This window comes from Gopherus flavomarginatus, chromosome 3 (assembly GCF_025201925.1).
Source record: "Gopherus flavomarginatus isolate rGopFla2 chromosome 3, rGopFla2.mat.asm, whole genome shotgun sequence".
Lineage (NCBI taxonomy): Eukaryota > Metazoa > Chordata > Testudines > Testudinidae > Gopherus > Gopherus flavomarginatus.
In genome coordinates this window covers 1,888,815-1,908,158 of record NC_066619.1, presented here as the reverse complement: position 1 = coordinate 1,908,158, position 19,344 = coordinate 1,888,815, and the positions used below count along the sequence as shown (strand labels likewise).

At 56.7% G+C, this 19,344-nt stretch overlaps 1 protein-coding gene across 5 annotated transcripts in view; it reads left to right on the top strand.

Annotated features, from left to right (window-relative positions):
• The window catches only part of RUSC2 (RUN and SH3 domain containing 2), a 74,295-nt gene that overhangs the window by 43,793 nt on the left and 11,158 nt on the right, over positions 1-19,344 (top strand). For all 5 annotated transcript variants that reach the window (XM_050943531.1, XM_050943532.1, XM_050943529.1 and 2 more), the window contains one exon: positions 10,069-12,117. In XM_050943531.1, the coding sequence (XP_050799488.1) occupies positions 10,176-12,117 (1,942 nt within the window). In that variant the 5' untranslated portion in view covers positions 10,069-10,175. The remainder of the gene's footprint in view (positions 1-10,068; positions 12,118-19,344) is intronic.

The window sequence follows — 19,344 nt, the reverse complement described above, 5'->3', positions numbered from 1 at the left end:
AGAGATTGATGAGATTGAAGGAGAGGAACGAGGACCAGGGTGATGTCCTCCCTGTCCCATAATGCCAGAACAAAGGGACAATCAATGACATTAAGTGACACATTCAAAACCCATTAAAGGACAGATTTTCACACAGTGTGTGATTAGCCAGTGGAACTCACTGCCACAAAATGATGTTGAGGCCAAAAACCTGGCAAGGTTCAACAAGGGTTTGGGCATTTATATGGATGTCATGGACTCACAGATTGTGCCCACTCTTGGCCCTCTGCAGTCTGGGAGCAGGAGGTGCCCCTTTCAGTGCGACAGCCCTTCTCGGGGGTCCACTGTCTCTCGGGGTTAGGCCTCTCCACCTCCTGGAGCTGCACCTCTCTGAGTCTTAGCACGTCTGTCTCTGCTGTGGGCCCCTCAGGGAGTCCACGCGCTCTGGGCCCCTGGGGCCTCCTCACTCCCTCAGGGGTTGATGCAACCCTGTTCTCTAGACCGGAGTGACTCTCAGCCAGCATAAAACAGGAGGGTTTATTGAGAGTTGAACACAGCACAGGAAACTCTCAGGGCCTCAGGCCTGGCCTCTCTCAACACAGCATATCCCAGTCCCCCTGCATCCAGGTGGGCTCTGCCTGCTCCCCCTCTCCAGCCCCAATGTTCCCCTGCAGGCAGCTGGGCCTCCGATATCCCGGACCCAAGCCCCGCCTCTGTCCATTGTCTTCTCTCCAGGTAAACAGGGTCATAAAACAGGAAGGCCTCGGTCTCCTGTCCTCTCAGCCCTCCTCTGGCCCCTCTGGCTGGAACCGGCTGGTCAGGTCACTGGGGTCCTCTCTTCGCAGCCCATTATCCTCCCACTGGCCAGAACTGGCTGCAACTCCTGAGCAGGGTCTCCAGTTCACCAGTCGCTGGGGTCTCCATCCACCAGGCCATCGGCTGGGGTCCCACGTTCTGTCGCTGGCCCTCTGTAACAACAAACTCCCTCTCCCATCACCTCGTTAAACCAGTAACACCTGGGGACACTGAGTCCCACCCCCTGTGCATGCAACCCACTGGAAAAACAAGAAAATCCCCCACTTGGTCACACTGGCCAACACTAGCCAGTTATAATAGTTAATGCTAACACATTTTAGAAGAGATCTAAACCATCTGCTTCAAGGTTTAAGGCAGTTTCTAAGGCCTGGGGCTAAAAGGAGGGTCCAGTGCAGGGCAGATTATCCTTCATCTGCCTTTGGGAGCAGTCTTGTACCTTCCCGCAAAGCACATGGCACTGGCTGTGCTGGGTACAGAACAGGGGACTAGCTGGGCCATGGCTCTGATCCAGTCTGGCAGGTCCTGCACCTGACACCAAAGTTGCTCCATGGAGGCTAAATGTGTTAGCATCTTTGTTCCTTCCTGCTCCTTCCCCCAGTTCTGAGCTAATGGCAACCATCACCCTAGATTTCCTCTCTTTTAGAACAGCTTTGCCCAGGGAAGGCTTAGAGACAGCGGCCATCTCCTGAAAGGAACCGCTAGGCTAAAGCCGTTCTCAGCCCAGTCCTGGACTTCCTTCCTACAACAGAGCTTCCTGTTGCATCAGTCCAGAAATCGCCCAGTCCAGCCCTTGCCATCTCGTGTGTGTGCCCAGCAGTGGGCCTGGCCCCCCGCCTTGTGCTCAGAGGACAGCGAACCCCTCCATCAGGTACCAGTGGCCTGAAAAGAAGTGTCCAGGCCTCATCACAGCCAGGGGAACAAAACCCCATCTCCCCCAGCAGCCGTAGCCAGCTCCGGGACCGAGACGCAAAAGGGCTTCAGCAGAAGAATTGTGTCAGGCCCTTGTATTGCCTGTACAGGGTTTGATGCAGAGGCAGTTGTCAGTGACCGTTACTGAGCGCTCTTGCTTTCTACAGGCCTTTCCTTCCCTAGCTGGGGGGTCTCCTGGCATGGGTGCAGATGGTTGAAGGGTTTCCTGCAGAATCCTGCTGTGCAGCTACAGAAAGTCTCCCCGTGCGTGCAGCCTGGCTGCCCGCCCTTTGAAGGGTTAATGCATTTTGCAGCCTTGGCAGGAATCCTGTGGATGTGGCTGCTGTTGGAAACGCCTGATAGTGAGGCAATGGAAAGGGGAACATCTAATGAAGAGAACTGGCTGCTGGGATGTTTTCCATCGGGCTCTCGCTCTGGTTGCGTTCAGTAAGCTCCATGCAGAATTGCATCATCCTTAACAAAGAAAAGTCAGCAGCCTCGCACTTCATGTCTCCCTGGCCGAGGCTCCGCTGTGCATTGCTCCTGCCAGCTCCTCTCCCCACTCACGGGGGCACAGCCACCTCGCCCCAGGCAGCAAACAGCCAGGCAGGCTGAAAATTACCGCTCTGGTGTTAAAAGATCAATCTGGCCTTACTGTAGGCATCAGTCCCAGTGTCCCAGCCACCTTCCAGCCTGGGCAATCCGCTGGGGTGGGGTGGAAGTGGGGGATATTTCTCCTCTTTCAAGGCCTTCAGCCTCTCCGTTTTCAGATGGGTATGTCCTGAGCATGCAGAGAGTTGCTGTGTGCTGTCAAATGGCGACTGTCTCACCCCAGATGCAGCTGCCTTTCGGGGGGTGATTCCTGTGGAGCCGTAGCTTGCAAAGGGCTGTGGATGAACCACCCCAGAGGAATGTTTGAGTGAGGACTGAATGCTCCTCTGAGTGTTCCTGATCCGACTGGCTGCCTAGGCCCCTGGCACTACTTCCTAGAGGAAGGCTGCAGCCAGGAAGAGATGCTGGGAGCACGCTGCCTTTGCCATTTCAGGGCTTAGCTTGACCCTCCTTCCCTACTTTGTCACCAGTTCGCGGGGATCAAGGCGGTAGGAGCCCAAGAGATACCTGACACTGAGCCCTCTGTCCCCTTCTTCAGATGACACCGCTCTGTGTCTTCCTCTCGGCCTGGACGGGGCCGTGTCTCAGCTTCCCAGGGCCTGGCTGGGATTGGGGTGGGGACCAGCCTGCCGTTACTCGCTGGCTGCAGCTGTAGTCTCAGGCAGATCTCCCACACTCATCAGGGTCCAGGCTGGTAGGTGCTGCTGGCAGGAGTTACTGGCCCCACGCTTCTCCCCAAGTCAGTGTGCAGTGGGGCCGTGGGGCAGCTCTCTGCTGAGGTATGAATGACACTGAAGTCTTGCCCGTTTTGAGGTTTTTCAAGCTCCCCTGGCAAAGAGGTGTTCGTCTTGGTATAAACGCTGCTCAGCACTTCCATTTGCGTGGAGGATCCTTCATGGCTCCCTCGCTACCCAGTTCGTTAGTGTGATTGTGTGTTGTTAAACAGCTGCTGTGCTCTCCCCAGCTGGATCCAGGGTTCCAGGAGGTGATGCCCGTTTGTGAGCGCTGTGGGCTCCTGCGGGCAGCAGGGTGCCTCGGAAATGTCACTCTGCCCGCTGTGCTATGAGTGTACTTGTGAGAGAAAGTGATGGTCGGTGCTAGCCTCTGATTTCAGCCGTGATTTCCAGGTGGCATTAGCAGTTAGACAGCCGGTCTCACTCCCCTTCGGGCGGGTTTGCGGAAAGTGTCTGGGGGGTGGGGTGGGCCGGCGGAGGGCATGAGGAGTGGATTCTGTTGGAGGGCCATGCGGCCAGAGCGCGAGTCACAACCTACGTGTGCTTGTTGCAGAGCTCTGCCCGCATGCCGGAGGGTGAGCCGCAGGCACAGGAAGGCAGAGCTGTAGAAGGCTGCTTAGATCACCCTGCCCGGCGCCCACGGGAGCTGCGGGCAGATCGGCTCCTGTTGTACGGCCACTGGCACGTTGTCCAGTCTCACTGGAAATGCCAAAGCCAGGGGCATCTCCCTTTCCAGCCTTGAGGCTTTGTTCCAGGCCCTGATTCTGGCCACCTCATGCTGGGAAGAACTTCCTGATACACACGTACCTTCTCCCTCCCAGTGCCCCTCCCAGCTCCATGACGTGCAGCCCCCAAGTCATCCCTTGTGTCACACCCCTCAGATATGTAACACATAACGTGTCCCCACCGACCCCGTAGCCATTGCTTGGCCAAGCCAGGCACTTGGCTCCCTTACCCGTCCCTCCTCCTGGCCCCCATTCCCTCCACCAGCCCCCAGTCCCTCCACCCAGCCCCCTGGCCCTTACCAGTCCCTCCGCCCTGGCCCTCCGCCCGGCCCCCCGGCCCTTACCAAGCCCTTCTGCCCGGCCCCCTGGCCCTCGCCCGGCCCCCCAGTCCCTCCACCCGTCCCCCCGGCCCTCACCCGGCCCCCTAGTCCCTCCACCCAGCCCCCCGGCCCTCACCCGGCCCCCCAGTCCCTCCACCTAGCCCCCCGGCCCTTACCAGTCCCTCCGCCCGGCCCTTACCCAGCCCTCCAGTCCCTCCACCCGGCCCCCTGGCCCTCCGCCCGGCCCCCGGCCCTTACCAGTCCCTCCGCCAGGCCCCCTGGCCCTCACCTGGCCCCACAGTCCCTCCACCCAGCCCCCCGGCCCTTACTAGTCCCTCCGCCTGGCTGCCAGGCTCTTACCCAGCCCCTCAGTCCCTTCGCCCGCCCCTCCCGGCCCTTACCCAGCTCCCTGGCCCTCATCCATCCCTCCAGTACCTCCGCCCGGCCCCCCAGCCCTTACCCAGTCCTCCAGCCCCTCCGCCCGCCCCCCCCCAGTCCCTCCGCCCATCCCCCTCGGCCCTTACCCATCCCCCCAGTCCGTCCGCCCGGCCCCCTGGTCCTTACCCGTCCCCCTAGTCCCTCCGCCTGCCCCCCCGGCCCTTACCCAGCCCCCTGGCCCTCACCCATCCCCCCAGTCCTTCCGTCCGGCTCCCTGGCCCTCACCCGGCCCCCCAATCCCTCCGCCCAGCCCCCCGGCCCTTACCCGTCCCTCTGCCCGCCCCCCCAGTCCCTCTGCCTAGCACCCTGACCCTTACCCATCCCCCCAGTCCCTCCACCCGGCCCTTACCCAGCCCCCTGGCCGTTACCCGTCCCTCCAGTCCCTCCACCTGGCCCCCCAGCCCTCTTGGAGCTGCACTGTCTCTCTGCCATGCACGTTGCTGAGGGAGCTGGTACCCATGCCAGGGGAAGCTCTATCTGTCTATCTCCACGATTTCTGGGCCCACGGAGACGAGACGTGTCCTGAGAGACCTTGAGGGGAGGTGGAGCCGTGTGTCCACGCTACATAAGTGCACGTGTAAGCAAGCCAGGCCCCAGTCACACATGCTGGCTGTGTTTCTCTCGTGCTTATTCCTAGGAGGTGTGTGGGTTATACTGGCACGGGGCAGTGACAGCTCAGTAGGGGACAGGAGAGCACCTGCTACAGGGGGGCTGGGAGGACACACACACACACACACACACACACACCCTACCCCTCGGTTGCAATCCGATGCAGGACTGAACCCAGAGTTTCCTGGAAAACACCCCAGCTTTATACTTGTAAATTCCCATTTGAGTCCATGCATTTTGCAATGTTGTTCTGTGATCGTTAGTCCTTAACTGGGGTTAATCTTGGGGTTTTCGGCTGTTATTTATCTCCCATTGTTATCTCCTATTTGTCGTCTTGCCGTGGGGTGGCAGGGAGGCTGCCTCACCTCTGAGGTCATCATTGCTGCTAACCTGTTTAGGGTGGGATACAATGGATGTTTTCTGATGATCTCCTGGTGTTTCCAAGTCTCTCACTTTTTCTTGACCATCTGGACATTTGTGATGGCTTTTCACTTATTTTTGACTATGCACACATTCCTCACTCACCCCAAACAATGTTACAGAGATTTTCAGGCAGGATAACATTTTGGAAAGGGTTATATGGTTACTGAAGGGATTACAAAAGAACCTTTTACAGCTTAGTTTGCAATGCACACAAGAAGCAAGACCTTCTAGCAAATACTGTAATGAAACCTTATCTTAAAACAGAAGGTGACCACAATCAGCCATAAGGACTATTCTGGTCTATTCCTGCCTTGAAATCAAGAAGGGTGGCTGTCAGGGCATATTAAATCATAATTATAAAATATATCAATACATACTACATTTTAAATCAAACCAGTAAAATAGGATTTTCCTGCTACAGGGGTGCAGGCTAGTGTTTGCTCGGGGGTGGGGGGGCATGGGCCTGTGCTCAGGGGGAGGGGTGCAGGCTAGTGTTTGCTCGGGGAGGGGCATGGGCCTGTGCTTGGGGAGGGGTGCAGGCTAGTGTTTGTGAGTGGGGTGGCCGCGTGGGCCAGCATTCAGGGAGGTGGGAGGAAGGGCATGGCCCAACCCGCTGGGTGCCAGGCAGTCCTGTCATTGAAACCCGGGGTGGTGCAGAACAGCCACAGATCCATGTGGAAGGGCACGTGGCCCTTTGCTCTAATGCCTGGTCTCTGTTCCCTGAGTGGCAGGGCAGGTGGCCACTGAGGGGCGCTGTGGAGGGTCCTGGCAGGCAGATGCCGAGGGAACAGGTTCTGGCCCCTCCACTGTGCCAGACGGGGCTGTTCCCACCTGGATTAAAGTGGTTTGTTCCTCTGCTGGTGCCGTGTGCGGGGTGGCACGGCAGCCGGGAGCTGCCACGTGCCTGGGGAATGGGCGAGGGGAGCCCTGACACCGTCGCCCTGCCAGAGCAGGGCATACAGAGCTAGAGATGAGACCTCCTGCAGCCCAGCTTGCTTGCCACACAGGAGTGCTCAATAGAGGAGCTGCATGTTCCTGGCCGCGTCCCCAGAAAAGGGAGTTAGGCTCATGTCGGTAAAACGAACCATTGACTCAGTGAAAAGTGTCCGTGTCCGTTGGGGTGGCCTGTGAGGCCTTCTCCACTCGGTTCCCAAGAACTCAGCTTGACTCCGAAGGCGTGGCTGAGCTTTACTGGCAGGCCATGGAACCAAACTTGGGTTGAGCCGGGTCCAGGGAACAGTGTGCATCCACTGAACGTACTCCTGAGTCAGCTCTCGGACACGGTGAACAGGACGCTGCTGGGTAATGTGTGTGTGTCTGACTTGTCGACTCCGTTTTGTGGTCAGTCCCTGTCTAGCTCAGGAGCCGTTCACGTGCTGCACAACATACCGAGCCAGAGCTGCAAGTGGTCACACATTGCGTCCTGCCCATTCTCTCTGTTCTGCCAGCTCCAGCTTTGACATATGGACAAGGGTCCTGTAGGTTCCAGCTTGTTTCCTGGCCTTGCTCCGAGTGGCCCTATGGTACAACGCCTGCCTGCCTGCCTGCCTGGGTATTTACACTTCCCTCCTTCACACGGGCTGGCGGCCCTTCCAGACACACACATCCCAGCACAGTCACAGCCACGTTTCTCCCCAGCTGCAGGAGAGCGAGGGGGAGCGCCCTGCGCGGGGACAGGGCTGGATGGCACAGCGCTGAGTGGCTGGGGACAGCCTCTCGTGGGGAGGGCAGTGCTGCAGGGCTGGTGACGCTGCTGGCTGACTTGGCCATGCCAGCTGCAGCAGGAGGAACCCGTGTCCTGTGTCGCCCCTGGGACAGAGCCCAGGGGTGAGTGGCTCAGGGCTTGGGGAGTCCATGGGAGTTTGGAAGGGGGTGGGGGTCAGTATAAATTATCTCCTGACAAATGGGTCTTAAAGGGAATCCCTTCTGATGGGCATCCCAGAAGAAATGAGGCTGAAGGAGGGATTGAAACAGGCTGAGGCTAGCGGCCTTGAGGACCAGCCCAGGATGGGGGCTCGAGCGACAGGGGCCTGCCTGAAGGGAGACAGACACCCCCACCAGGATGGGGCAGGGTCACAAAATAAGGGACATGGGTGGGTCTGGAAGGACAGGCAGAGCTACAGGACTTGGTAGACCAGAAGGAGACAATGAGCTGGGGGCTCATTGCAGTGACTGCAGTGGGGGGATGTGCTCAGTCTGTGAGCCAGGGGCTTGTTGCAGTGACTGCAGTGCAGGGGGATGAGCTCAGTGTGTGAGCCAGGGGCTCGTTGCAGTGACTGCAGTGGGGGGGGAGGGGATGTGCTCAGTCTGTGAGCTGGGGGCTCATTGCAGTGACTGCAGTGGGGGGATGAGCTCGGTGTGTGAGCTGGGGGCTCATTGCAGTGACTGCAGTGGGGGGATGGGCTCAGTCTGTGAGCCAGGGGCTCATTGCAGTGACTGCAGTGGGGGGATGTGCTCGGTCTGTGAGCCGGGGGCGTGTTGCAGTGACTGCAGTGGGGAGATGAGGTCAGTCTGTGAGCCGGGGGCTCATTGCAATGACTGCAGTGGGGGGATGAGCTTGGTGTGTGAGCTGGGGGCTCGTTGCAGTGACTGCAGTGGGGGATGTGCTCGGTTGTGAGCTGGGGGCGCGTTGCAGTGACTGCAGTGGGGAGATGAGCTCAGTCTGTGAGCCAGGGGCTCATTGCAGTGACTGCAGTTGGGGGGATGAGCTCGGTCTGCACTAGCAGATGTGATATAATCTGCCCCATCCACACTTCCTTAGGTCTCCCCCTTGGTTGTGAATGGAGAGCGGCTTAAGCCCTGACAGAGGAGGTTTAATAACCATGCCAGAATGTTTGTTATCATTAACTGCTCCAGTGCCAGATATCCTGACTGGCCCCATAAACATCCAAGCCCTTCGCAACCTTGCTAAACTCTTGGCCTCAGTAGCATCTTGTGGCAGGGAGTTCCACAGGCTATTCACACACTATGTGGAAAAGCATCGCTTGTCATCAGTTTGGACTTTTCCACCTTTTAATCTCTTGGACTGTCCCCTTGTTCTTGTGCTATGAGACGAGACAAACAGAACTCCATCTCCCTTCTCTAGACCACTCATTAGATTATAGGTGTTTACCATGCGCGCTCTTACTTGGCCCCTCTCCCCATGCTTTCAGTCTCGCTCCAAAGGGGAGTTTTGCTGGGCCCTGGGTCTCCTCTCCCCACATCTGCACCCCTGCCGTCCTGCATACGTTTTATGAGGCTGCAGTGAGCCAAGGGAGAGAGAAGCCGGGCAGCTGGGCCCCAGAGGGAGGCAAAGATACTGTGGAGGCTGCTCGGTGTGTGGGGGTGGCAGGATGAGGAAGCCAGTGTGCCTGTGATGGGGTCCTGGCGAGAGACAGGCTGCCTGATGGGTGGCACAATGAGGCTGGAGGGATTGCTAGGCCCTGCGTGGTCACAGGAGGGGTGCCTGGCGCTGAAATCCCATCCCCCTGGCCCGCCAGAAGCGCTAACGCCCACGTCCCCAGTCGCAGACTAAAGCTGGTGGGAGTTGGCTCATCTCTGGTTGGTGGCCTGTCCCCTTCCCGTGCCCTCCCATGCCGCTCTCTGCTCTGCTTTGGCACGTTCCAAACGTGAATGGCAGAGAGAGAACAACATCCGCCACGTTCCCCCTGCTGGCCAGCCCACTGCCCCATGCCGTGCGCCGCGGGAGCGTAGGAGCGCTCAGGGAACTCTGCTTGTTGGCCAGCGGAGGCCCAGGCACAGTCCCGGCAGTGCCCAAGGCGGGTGGAACGGCAGCGCTGATGGGACATACAGAGACATGATCGAAACCCGGGAGTTTGGGCTGCTGATGTGCAGAAAATGGAAAGGGGTAATTCAGCCCACCTAGCCCAAGGCTGTAAGGTGCTGGCTTTGCCCTGTAAAGCCCTCAACTGTGGGTCCGGCTCAGGGTACGCAGGCTGAGACCTCCCCCCCGCATGCCTTGCTGCCCCTGGGTCCGTGAGGAGCCCTCGGCTGTTGAGCTGTGCCCAGCACCAGAGCTGGAATTCACTGGGATTCACTTGCTTCCTTTCACCCAAGCTTTGGGCAGGGGGAGGGGAGGGCTACCTGGCCGCCGTCTGCCTGCTCCATGGGGAGGCCTGTCAGAGTTTGGGTGACGTCCCTGGTGCCGAGAGGTGGGGGAGATATTCTCAGAAAGGCGAATAAAGGGAGAATTGCATTGTGGGACGGTTGCGCTCGGAATTGAAGACGGGCAGCCTCCCAGGACTGCATGGGCTGTGTTTCGCTCAAGGGCTGCATGGTACCTGGGTCACGTGTACATCAGGAGGGGGCAGCTAGCAGCACAGATGCCCTGGCAGAGCCTGGCAGAAAGGAGGCCGGTGAGTTTTGCCCTATGCTCTGAGTCACTGTTGCTAAGCAGGCGGTGACGACTCAGCGCTGGTGCTAGGGAGAACCTAGGCTCTGCAAATGAGCCTGGAACGGCCTAAACATTGCTCCTGACTCCCTTTGTTTTCTGCCTCTCTTCAGGTCTCCAGCTCCCCTCCTGAGATGTGTTCTCCCAGCCTCGCCCGCAGCCCACCTACCTTCCATGGGTAGCGCCAGCCTGGCTGAGTTCCTGAGGAGCACTCTCAAGAATGGATAGTCCACCCAAGCTGGCAGGAGAAACACTGATTGTCCATCACATCCCCCTGGTTCATTGCCAGGTCCCCGACCGACAGTGCTGCAGTGGAAGCAAGAGGACCAATCCCTTCTGCCAGCCAGACCTGGGCATCACGCGGGCCGCCTCTCTGCCAGAGAGGGAGCTCTCGCAGACAGACTCCCTGGTATATGGCAGCTTGCTGCAGGCCTCGGATGCGCCGGCAGAGGCTGCAGAAGACAAAGAGAGGAAACCGCGAGACTCGGTCATCTCCAGCGTCACGACACGGCACAATCCCTTCCTCCTGGGTGACAGTGAGGGGCATGGTCTCCTTGGCAACAGCACGGGCCAGAAGTCCTTCCATCTGCACAGCTCCATGGTGGCCGGCAAGCCGTCCTTCCAGCTGCACGAGCTGCCGCCCTTCCACCTCCACGATGCCGGCCCCGTGGTGAAGCCCTGGAGCATGGCCAGCAGGTCTGGCGTGGTGGATGGGCAAGAGGACAAACTCACAAGTGCCGATGTCCAGAAGAGGAACAACGTTGACTGCTGCCCGCTGGCCTTGGAGTGCATGGAGCTGGACGAGTGCAGCTGCCAGCGCGGGAGCTTCTCCTTCGAGGGTGGTGACCAGGATTGGAACAATAGCTCTGACGAGTCAGGGAGGAACCCGGATGCCCTGCACAGCCGGACCTGCAGCTGTTCCAGCACGGAGCTCCAGCACTGCCGGTGCTATAGCACGTCAAGTCAGTCTGAGACCGGGGACCAGCAAATGGGGTATGTCAGCGACTCTTCTTGCAACAGCTCGGACGGGGTTCTGGTGAACTTCAGCACCCTCTACAACAAAATGAATGGCCATTCTCGCTCCAACTTGAACTCTGCCAACTTGTCCTGTGACTCTTCCTTCTGCAGCCACTCGGACACCGGGGCCTTTTATCTGGATCTGCATTCGTCACCCACGGAATCCAAGATGTCTTGTGAATCGCACAACGCGGAGAGCTCGGGGAAAGTGTGTGGGTGCCACCACCCGTCTTCACCCGTCTTCGATGCCAACTACAACTCCTACCACCTCCACTGTGAGCCGTGCACTGCAGAGAGCTCAGACCTCACCGCTTGCTTCCAAAGCCAAGCCCGGCTTGTGGTGGCCACCCAGAACTACTATAAATTAGTCACATGTGACTTGTCTTCCCAGTCTTCGCCTAGCCCTGCGGGCTCTTCCATAACCAGCTGCTCTGAAGATCACACCAAGGGGAGCCCTGTCCAGCCCTCGGAGTACTATTTGTTTCGAAAACCCAGTGCTCAGCCGCAGGAGAGCGATGGGGAATGCTTCATGGCGGAGACCCAGGGCGAAGCTGTGAAAAACGTGATTGAGGGGCAAGTGTATGTGAACGTATCCCCGCCTAACCTAAACGCTGGCCGGCCTCGCTCCAGGAGCTACGATCGGAACCTGGACCGGAGTCCCACGACCCGGCTGGGCTCCCTGGAGCGCATGATGAGTTGTCCAGTCAAGCTGAGCGAGAGCCAAGCGCTAGAGATCCAGAGCTCGCCCCCGAAGCGGGTGACTTCCTTTGCCGAGCTGGCGAAAGGCAGGAAAAAGAATGGCTCCTCCCCACCGCTCAGAACCAGCGGTGACTCCTCCTTGGAGTTCTCGCCCATCCCCGAGTGCCAGCGGGACTGCCCAGGGCTTCTCGAGGACAGAGCTCGACGCTGCCAGAGCCTCCCGCCCATGCCTTTTGGCCATTGCCTGAACCGGAGCTGCGAGGGCTACCGTGTGGAGCACAGATTTGGCGATGGCCCGAGGGTGTGTTCCAGCAAAGACTCAGGTGCCAACGGCCAGGGGGCAGCCGAGCAGGCCTCTCTCTCTCTGCTGATGGAGGCTGGTGCCAGCTTCTCAGGCAGCCCTGCCAGCGGGCATGGACAACGAGATGTTAGAGCCAGAGCAGATGGTAAGGAAACAAATACGATTAAAATAGACCAGGAAATGCTCCCCTTTGGCCCCCAGCAGGAGCAGCAGAGAGAGAGGCTCTGCGGGGAGGATTGATTTAGGGCTGTGCCATCATTTGAATCTGCCAAGGAAAAGAGCTGCCATGCGAGGACATGTAACGCCCCCACCCCCAGGCCAGAGCAGGCTTCTTGCCTGCTGAGTATTTCTGACCCTTGCTGGGTCTTGTTTCAAACCTCCCATGTGATGGGACTTGTGCAACCTACCGTGGTGCTTGCAGACTGAGGTTAACATCTCGTGTTGCCCGGGAGGTTGGTTTGCCCCCCGTCCCTCTGATGGGTGCCCTCATCACACCAGTGGCTTAATCTCAAGGGGGTCCCAGGACCTGCTGCTCCCCAGACTGTGAGCTGGGGACGCTCAGCTCTGTGCAGGGCCAGAGCCTTGGTTACCAAGAATAATTCAGTGGTTTCGTAGCCGTTCACCTCCGGAGCCCCACGTTCAAATCCTCCCCCGTCACAGTGAAAAGGGGTGGAGCGGTCGCACTACAAAACTGTCTCCCTGCGTGGCATGACTGGCATCATCTTCTCTGGAGACAGCCCGGTGTGGCATTGGCCTGGGGAGCTTGCACCATCCTGGCTCGCTCCAGCCGCGACGGCCCCGTTTTCATAAGCATCAGTTTGCTGTGATAGCGAGAGGGAGGTTTGAGTGAGCAGCCCCCAGCCCTGGCATTTCGACAGAATAAATAGCTAGTAGGGAAGTGAGGGTGGGGCCTGAGCCCTTAATGCCGATTAACGTTCCCTTTTGCATTGGCATCACGCACCAGCCTCGTGGGCCAGAGCGAGAAAGATCAACCGGGCATTGGCCAGAGGGGCCTGGTGGGTCACGCCCACCTCTGAGTTCTACGGCTTGTTGGTATGTGCCTCTCCAAAGCACAGCTCGGTTCCCCGGGCCCCCATCTGTGCCCATTCCCTGCCTGCTGCTCTGGCACTGGGGTCCCTGGCACCCTATAGTGTAGACAAGGGGCTTGGCTGGGGCTGAGGCAACATGGCCCTGGCTACGGGCCATTGTGTAAAATCCATCAGCCGTTGCATTGGTACTAAGTTCCTGTCACTGGTTACTCAGGTACCTGCTCGTTCACCCCTGCAGCAGGTGCCCTGTTACATACAGGCAGCTTTGAAAACCAGGCGAGGCTGGCTGGTACAGAGCGCAGCTCTGTGCAGGAGCCGCAGCTGACCGCAGCTGGGTCCAGCTCTGATTAAGCAATTAAAATAACAGAAGAGGCACCTAATGAAGTCTATTTAGCACTATTCTTTTAACACTGAGAAGGAAAAGGATGAGCCAGTCTAGAAAGAACCTGGGGGTGAGGGTGCAATCTCCTGACCAGGATTCTGGTTTCTCTTCCAAGTCCTTCCCCCATTTCCACAAGGCTCTGACATTTGAGTCCCTGCTTAATGAGGTTCTTCCAACTGAGGGTGCCCCTGCTTATTTGGGACAGGTTAATCACAGTCCTGCTTTCCTGTATTCCTACAATAATTAACACATTGGGAACCATATTTCACTACCCCGGCATTCAATACTAAGGTGATTTGTACCCAACATCAGCCAAAGTTGATCCCTTTTTGCTGAATACTTGAGCAGAGCAGGAGCAAACTGTATGTACATGAACACACCCAAGTCTCTCCCCCACCCCCCGGCCCAGCTTGCTGTCCGGGAAGGATTCATTCAGTCCCTGCTTACACGGGGTCCTGGACAGCGGGGGAGAGGAGGGGTAACGCATGGCCCCGCTGAGCTGGAGGGAGGCAGGTTCCTATTCGGGAAGGGACGTGGGTGAGTGTTCGCAGCAGTTCCTGTCGCCGCATTCCCACTGGCTGGTCCCTTCCCCTGCTCTGGGTCCTGGCCCCAGTGGGACGGTGCGGTGGGAGCTGGGCTTGCTAATTCTGTGCACTAGTGCATGGAGAGCTGCTGCTCGGGGAGAGCTGCCGCGCCTGCCAGTTGAATGCCACGCCTGGGCCTCAGACTAAAAGCCCTGTTCAAATCACCCTGGGGGTGAAGGCCGAAGGCCCCCCACAAGCACCAGGGGCCCAGCACGAAGGGGCTCTGCCTGGGCCTCGGGAGCTGGAGCCTTCTGGGCCATGCAGTCCCACCCGCACCCATGTCGTGCTTGTGCAGTGCCAGGTTATATGCAGCTCTGGCAGGAGGGCCCTGCCCCAAAGGCCTGCTCCAGTCCCTAGGGTTGTCAACCCTCCAGGATTGGCCTGGGGTCTCCTCGTGACTATTGAAAGCAATTGGAGATTTTTATAGGATATTTTAAGACAATTACATTATGTCCAGTTGGGGAAGAAAATATCCCAGAATAGTTTCAGTCTGAGTTGGCAACGCCACCGGTGGCAGCAGCCAGAGGGCAGGGGAGGCTGTGCAGAGCCCTGGCTCGGTGATGCTGGGAACGACCACGGCCAGGGCTCGCTCACACTTAGAATCACAGAATATCAGGGTTAGAAAGGACCTCAAGAGGTGTCTAGTCCAACCCCCTGCTCAAAGCAGCACCAACCCCAACTAAATCATCCCAGCCAGGGCTTTGTCAGGCCTGGCCTTAAAAACCTCTAAGGAAAGAGATTCCACCACCCTCCTAGGGAAATAGTGTTTCCTAATATCCAAACTAGACCTCCCCCACTGCAACTTGAGACCATTGCTCCTTGTTCTGTCATCTGCCACCACTGAGAACAGCCAAACTCCATCCTCTTTGGAACCCCCCTTCAGGTAGTTGAAAGCAGCTATCAAGTCCCCCCTCATTCTTCTCTTCTGCAGACTAAACAAGCCCAGTTTCCTCAGCCTCTCCTCATAAGTCATGTGCTCCAGCCCCCTAATCATTTTTGTTGCCCTCTGCTGGACTCTTTCCAATTTTTCCACATCCTTCTTGTAGTGTGGAGCCCAAAACTGGTCACAGTGCTCCAGATGAGGCCTCACCAATGTCAGATAGAGGGGAATGATCACATCCCTCGATCTGCTGGCAATGCCCCTACTAATACAGGCCAAAATGCCATTAGCCTTCTTGGCAACAAGGACACACTGCTGACTCATATCCAGCTTCTCATCCACTGTAATCCCCAGGTCCTAGGTTCAGGTTTCTTTTGGCCCAATCATCCAAATTGTCTAGGTCACTTGGACCCTATCCCTACCCTCCAGCGTATCTTCCTCTCCCCTCAGCTCAGTGTCATCTGAGAACTTGCTGAGGGTGCAATTCATCCCATCCTCCAGATCATTAATAAAGATGTTGAACAAAACTGGCCCCAGGACCGACCCTTGGGGCACTCCACTTGATATCGGCTGCCCTGGTATCAAGCACATGGAGCCATTGATCACTACCCGTTGAGCCCAACAATCTAGTCAGCTTTCTATCCACCTTATAGTCCATTCATCCGATCCATACTTCTTTAACTTGCTGACAAGAATACTGTGGGAGACCATGTCAAAAGCTTTGCTAAAGTCATGATACATCATGTCCACTGCTTTCCCCATATCCACAGGGCCAGTTAGCTCATCACAGAAGGCAATCAGGTTGGTCAGGCATGACTTGCCCTTGGTGAATCCATGTTGACTGTTCCTGATCACCTTCCTCTCCTCCAAGTGCTTCAAAATGGATTCCTTGAGGACCTGCTCCATGATTTTTCCAGGGATTGAGGTGAGGCTGACCAGTCTGTACTTCCCCAGGTTGTTGTTCTTCCCTTTTTAAAAGATGTGCACTACATTTGCCTTTTTTCAATTGTTCAGGACCTCCCCTGGCTGCCACAAGTTTTCCAAGATAATGGCCAATGGCTCTGCAATCACATTAGCCATTTCCGTCACCACCCTTGGATGCATTAGATCCGACCCCATGGACTTGTGCATGTCCAGCTTTTCTAAATAGTCCTTAACCTGTTCTTTCTCCACAGAGGGCTGGTCACCTCCTCCCCATACTGTGCTGCCCAGTGCAGCAGCATGGGAGCTGCCCTTGTCTGTGAAGACAGAGGCAAAAAAATCAATGAGTACTTCAGCTTTTTCTACATCCTTTGTTACTAGGTTGCCTCCCTTCATTAAGGGTCCTACACTTTCCCTGACCTTTTTCTAGTTGCTAACATACCTGTAGAAACCCTTCTTGTTACCCTTCACAGCCTTTGCTAGCTGCAACTACAGCTGTGATTTGGCCTTCCTGATTACACCCCTGCATGCCTGAGCAATATTTTTATACTCCTCCCTAGTCATCCGTCCAAGTTTCCACTTCTTGTAAGCTTCCTTTTGGTGTTTAAGCTCACAAAAGATTTCTCTGTTAAGCCAAGCTGGTCGCCTGCCATATTTGCTGTTCCCTCTGTACATTGGGATGGTTTGTTCCTGCGCTCTCAGAAAGGCTTCTTTTAAAATACAGCCAGCTGTCCTGGACTCCTTGCCCCCTCCTGTTATTTTCCCAGGGGATCCTGCCCATCAGTTCCCTGAGGGAGTCTAAGTCTGCTTTTCTGAAGTTCAGGGTCCGCATTCTGCTGCTCTCCTTTCTTCCTTGTGTCAGGATCCTGAACTCGACCATCTCATGGTCACTGCTGCCCAGGTTGCCACCCACTTCTATTTCCCCTACCAATTCTTCCCTGTTTGTGAGCAGCAGCAGGTCAAGAGGAGCACGGCCCCTAGTTGGTTCCTCCAGCACCTGCACCAGGAAGTTGTTTCCAGCACTCTCCAAAAGCTTCCTGGATTGTCTGTCTGTGTACCGCTGTGTTGCTCTCCCAGCAGATGTCAGTTCCCCATGAGAACCAGGGCCTGTGATCTGGAAACTTCTGTTAGTTGTCTGAAGACCTGTCTACCTCATCCTCCTGGCCTGGTGGTCTGTAGCAGACGCCCACCACAACATCACCCTTGTTGCTCTCGCCTCTAAACTTAACCCAAAGACTCTGAACAGGCTGTTCTCCAGTTTCATATTGGAGCTCTGAGCAATCATACTGCTCCCTTACACACAGTGCAACTCCTCCACCTTTCCTTCCATACCTGTCCTTCCTGACCAGTTTATATCCATCCATGACAGTGCTCCAGTCATGTGAGCTACCCCACCAAGTCTCTGTTATTTCAATCACATCATAGTTCCTTGACTGTGCCAGGATTTCCAGTTCTCCCTGCTTGTTTCCCAGGCTTCTTGTACAGGCACCTAAGATAACTAGCCAATTGCCCTATTTTCTCTGAGAATCAGGAGGCCTCCCCTGTTGCACCCTCCTCCTTGTCTTTCCTCCTGGTATCCTACTTCCCCACTTACCTCTGGGCTTAGGTCACCATGTGATGATGCAGTTCTGGCGGGACCCAACTGAGAGTGCCAATTCAGGACAAATCGCTTAAACAGGGCAGTTACAGCCCAAGGCTGGCGTTTTTCCACCTCTAAGGCAAACCAAACCAGCCAAAGAGGACTTTGGTCTCACCCCACTGGCTAACCACAAGTCACACAAGCGATTTCCTTAGACACTCCAGTCTCCCAGTATCACCACCAGTCCCACTCGTCCTGGGGATGAATGGTTATGAAAACCAAAACTCCAATAAAAGAAAAAGGTTCTCTCGATCCCAAAGAATCAAGCCCCAGACCCAGGTCAATATACAAATCAGATCTTACCCACAAATCACGCTGTTGCCTATCCTTTAGAATCTAAAATCTAAAGGTTTATTCATAAAAGGAAAAAGATAGAGATGAGAGCTAGAATTGGTTAAATGGAATCAATTCCATACAGTAATGGCAAAGTTCTTAGTTCAGGCTTGTAGCAGTGATGGAATAAACTGCAGGTTCAAATCAAGTCTCTGGAGAACATCCCCAGCTGGGATTGGTCATCAGTCCTTTGTGCAGAGCTTCAGTTTGTAGCAAAGTCCCTCCAGAGGTAAGAAACAGGATTGAAGACAACATGGAGAAGACGCATCAGCCTTTTATAGGCTTTTCCAGGTGTAAGAACACGTCTTTGTTCTTACTGTGGAAAGTTACAGCAAAATGGAGTCTGGAGTCGCATGGGCAAGTCCCTGCACACCCTGCAGAGTTACAAGGCGTATCTGCCTCCTCTCAATGGGTCAGTTGTGTAGCTGATGGTCCTTAATGGGCCATCAAGTAGGCTAAGCAGAGCTAACACCAACTTGTCTGGGGTGTCACCCAGAACTACAGCTCCAATTTGGAATACGGACAGCATACAGCCAATACTTATAACTTCAACTACAAAATGACACATGCATACAGACAGCATAATCATAACCAGCAACCCATAACCTGGTCTTAGACACCTTATATGACCCCCTTTACATAAGATTTGGTGCCACTACAGGACCTTGGTTGCAACCATGTTCTGTATGGTCCCAGTTTATATCAATAACGTCACACACCGTCCCCCGCGAACCTAGTTGAAAGCCCTCCTCTCTAGGTTAGCAGCCTGCCTGCGAAGATGCTCTTCCCTCTCTTCCTTAGGTGAATTCCTAGAGGTGCCCCCAGAGGAGGCACCCTTCCTTCTACTCCAGAGCTGCGGGCCGGGCACCGTGCAGGGAGGCGGGGAGATGCCCATGTTCTGGGGCCTTCCTACCCTTCACTGGCAAAGTCCTGGCCTTCCACGGCAGGCTCCTGCCCTGCATTTTCCCTGTTTTCCCTGAGCCTGGGTTGTGTCTTAGCAATTGCACCTGTCTCTGTCTCTGCCAGGGGCTTCCCCCTCCCTCCCCGGAGCTCTCCTGCCCCGCCAGCATCTCCCCCAACTGTGGCGTGCTGGGAGCAGGCCCTGCCCTGAGGGCTGCCAGGCTGAGGGCACCGATGGTGATGGAGGGAACAGGAGCAGGATCGTCGGGGTGAGGGTGACTGCTAGATCCTGAGCACTGTGTGGAGCAGAGGAGGGGGTTGTGGTGTCCCACTGGTGGTGGTGCAGGAGCTTGGGGTGAGGCTGTTCTGGGCCCCAGGCAGGGTGGAAGTGGGGTGGTTGGGGGCTTGCAGGGGAGGAGGCGAGTGAGTGGGAGCCCCGTGGGGTGGGGGGGCTCAGGGCAGGGCTGGGAATGGCGCAGCAGCTGCTGAGGGAGTAGGTCCCATGCCCCCCATTGACGACTGTCTCCCTGCAGCCCGGGGGCCCTACACAGCAGCGAATGTCAGCGAGGAGGCTGCCCTGGCCAGCCTAGTGCCAGGAGCCCCACGCGCCCGCCTGTGGCTCCAGCCTGCGGCTCCTGCCCGTCCCTGCCCTGGTGCTGGCTGGGTGGGGCTCCCCCTCACGCT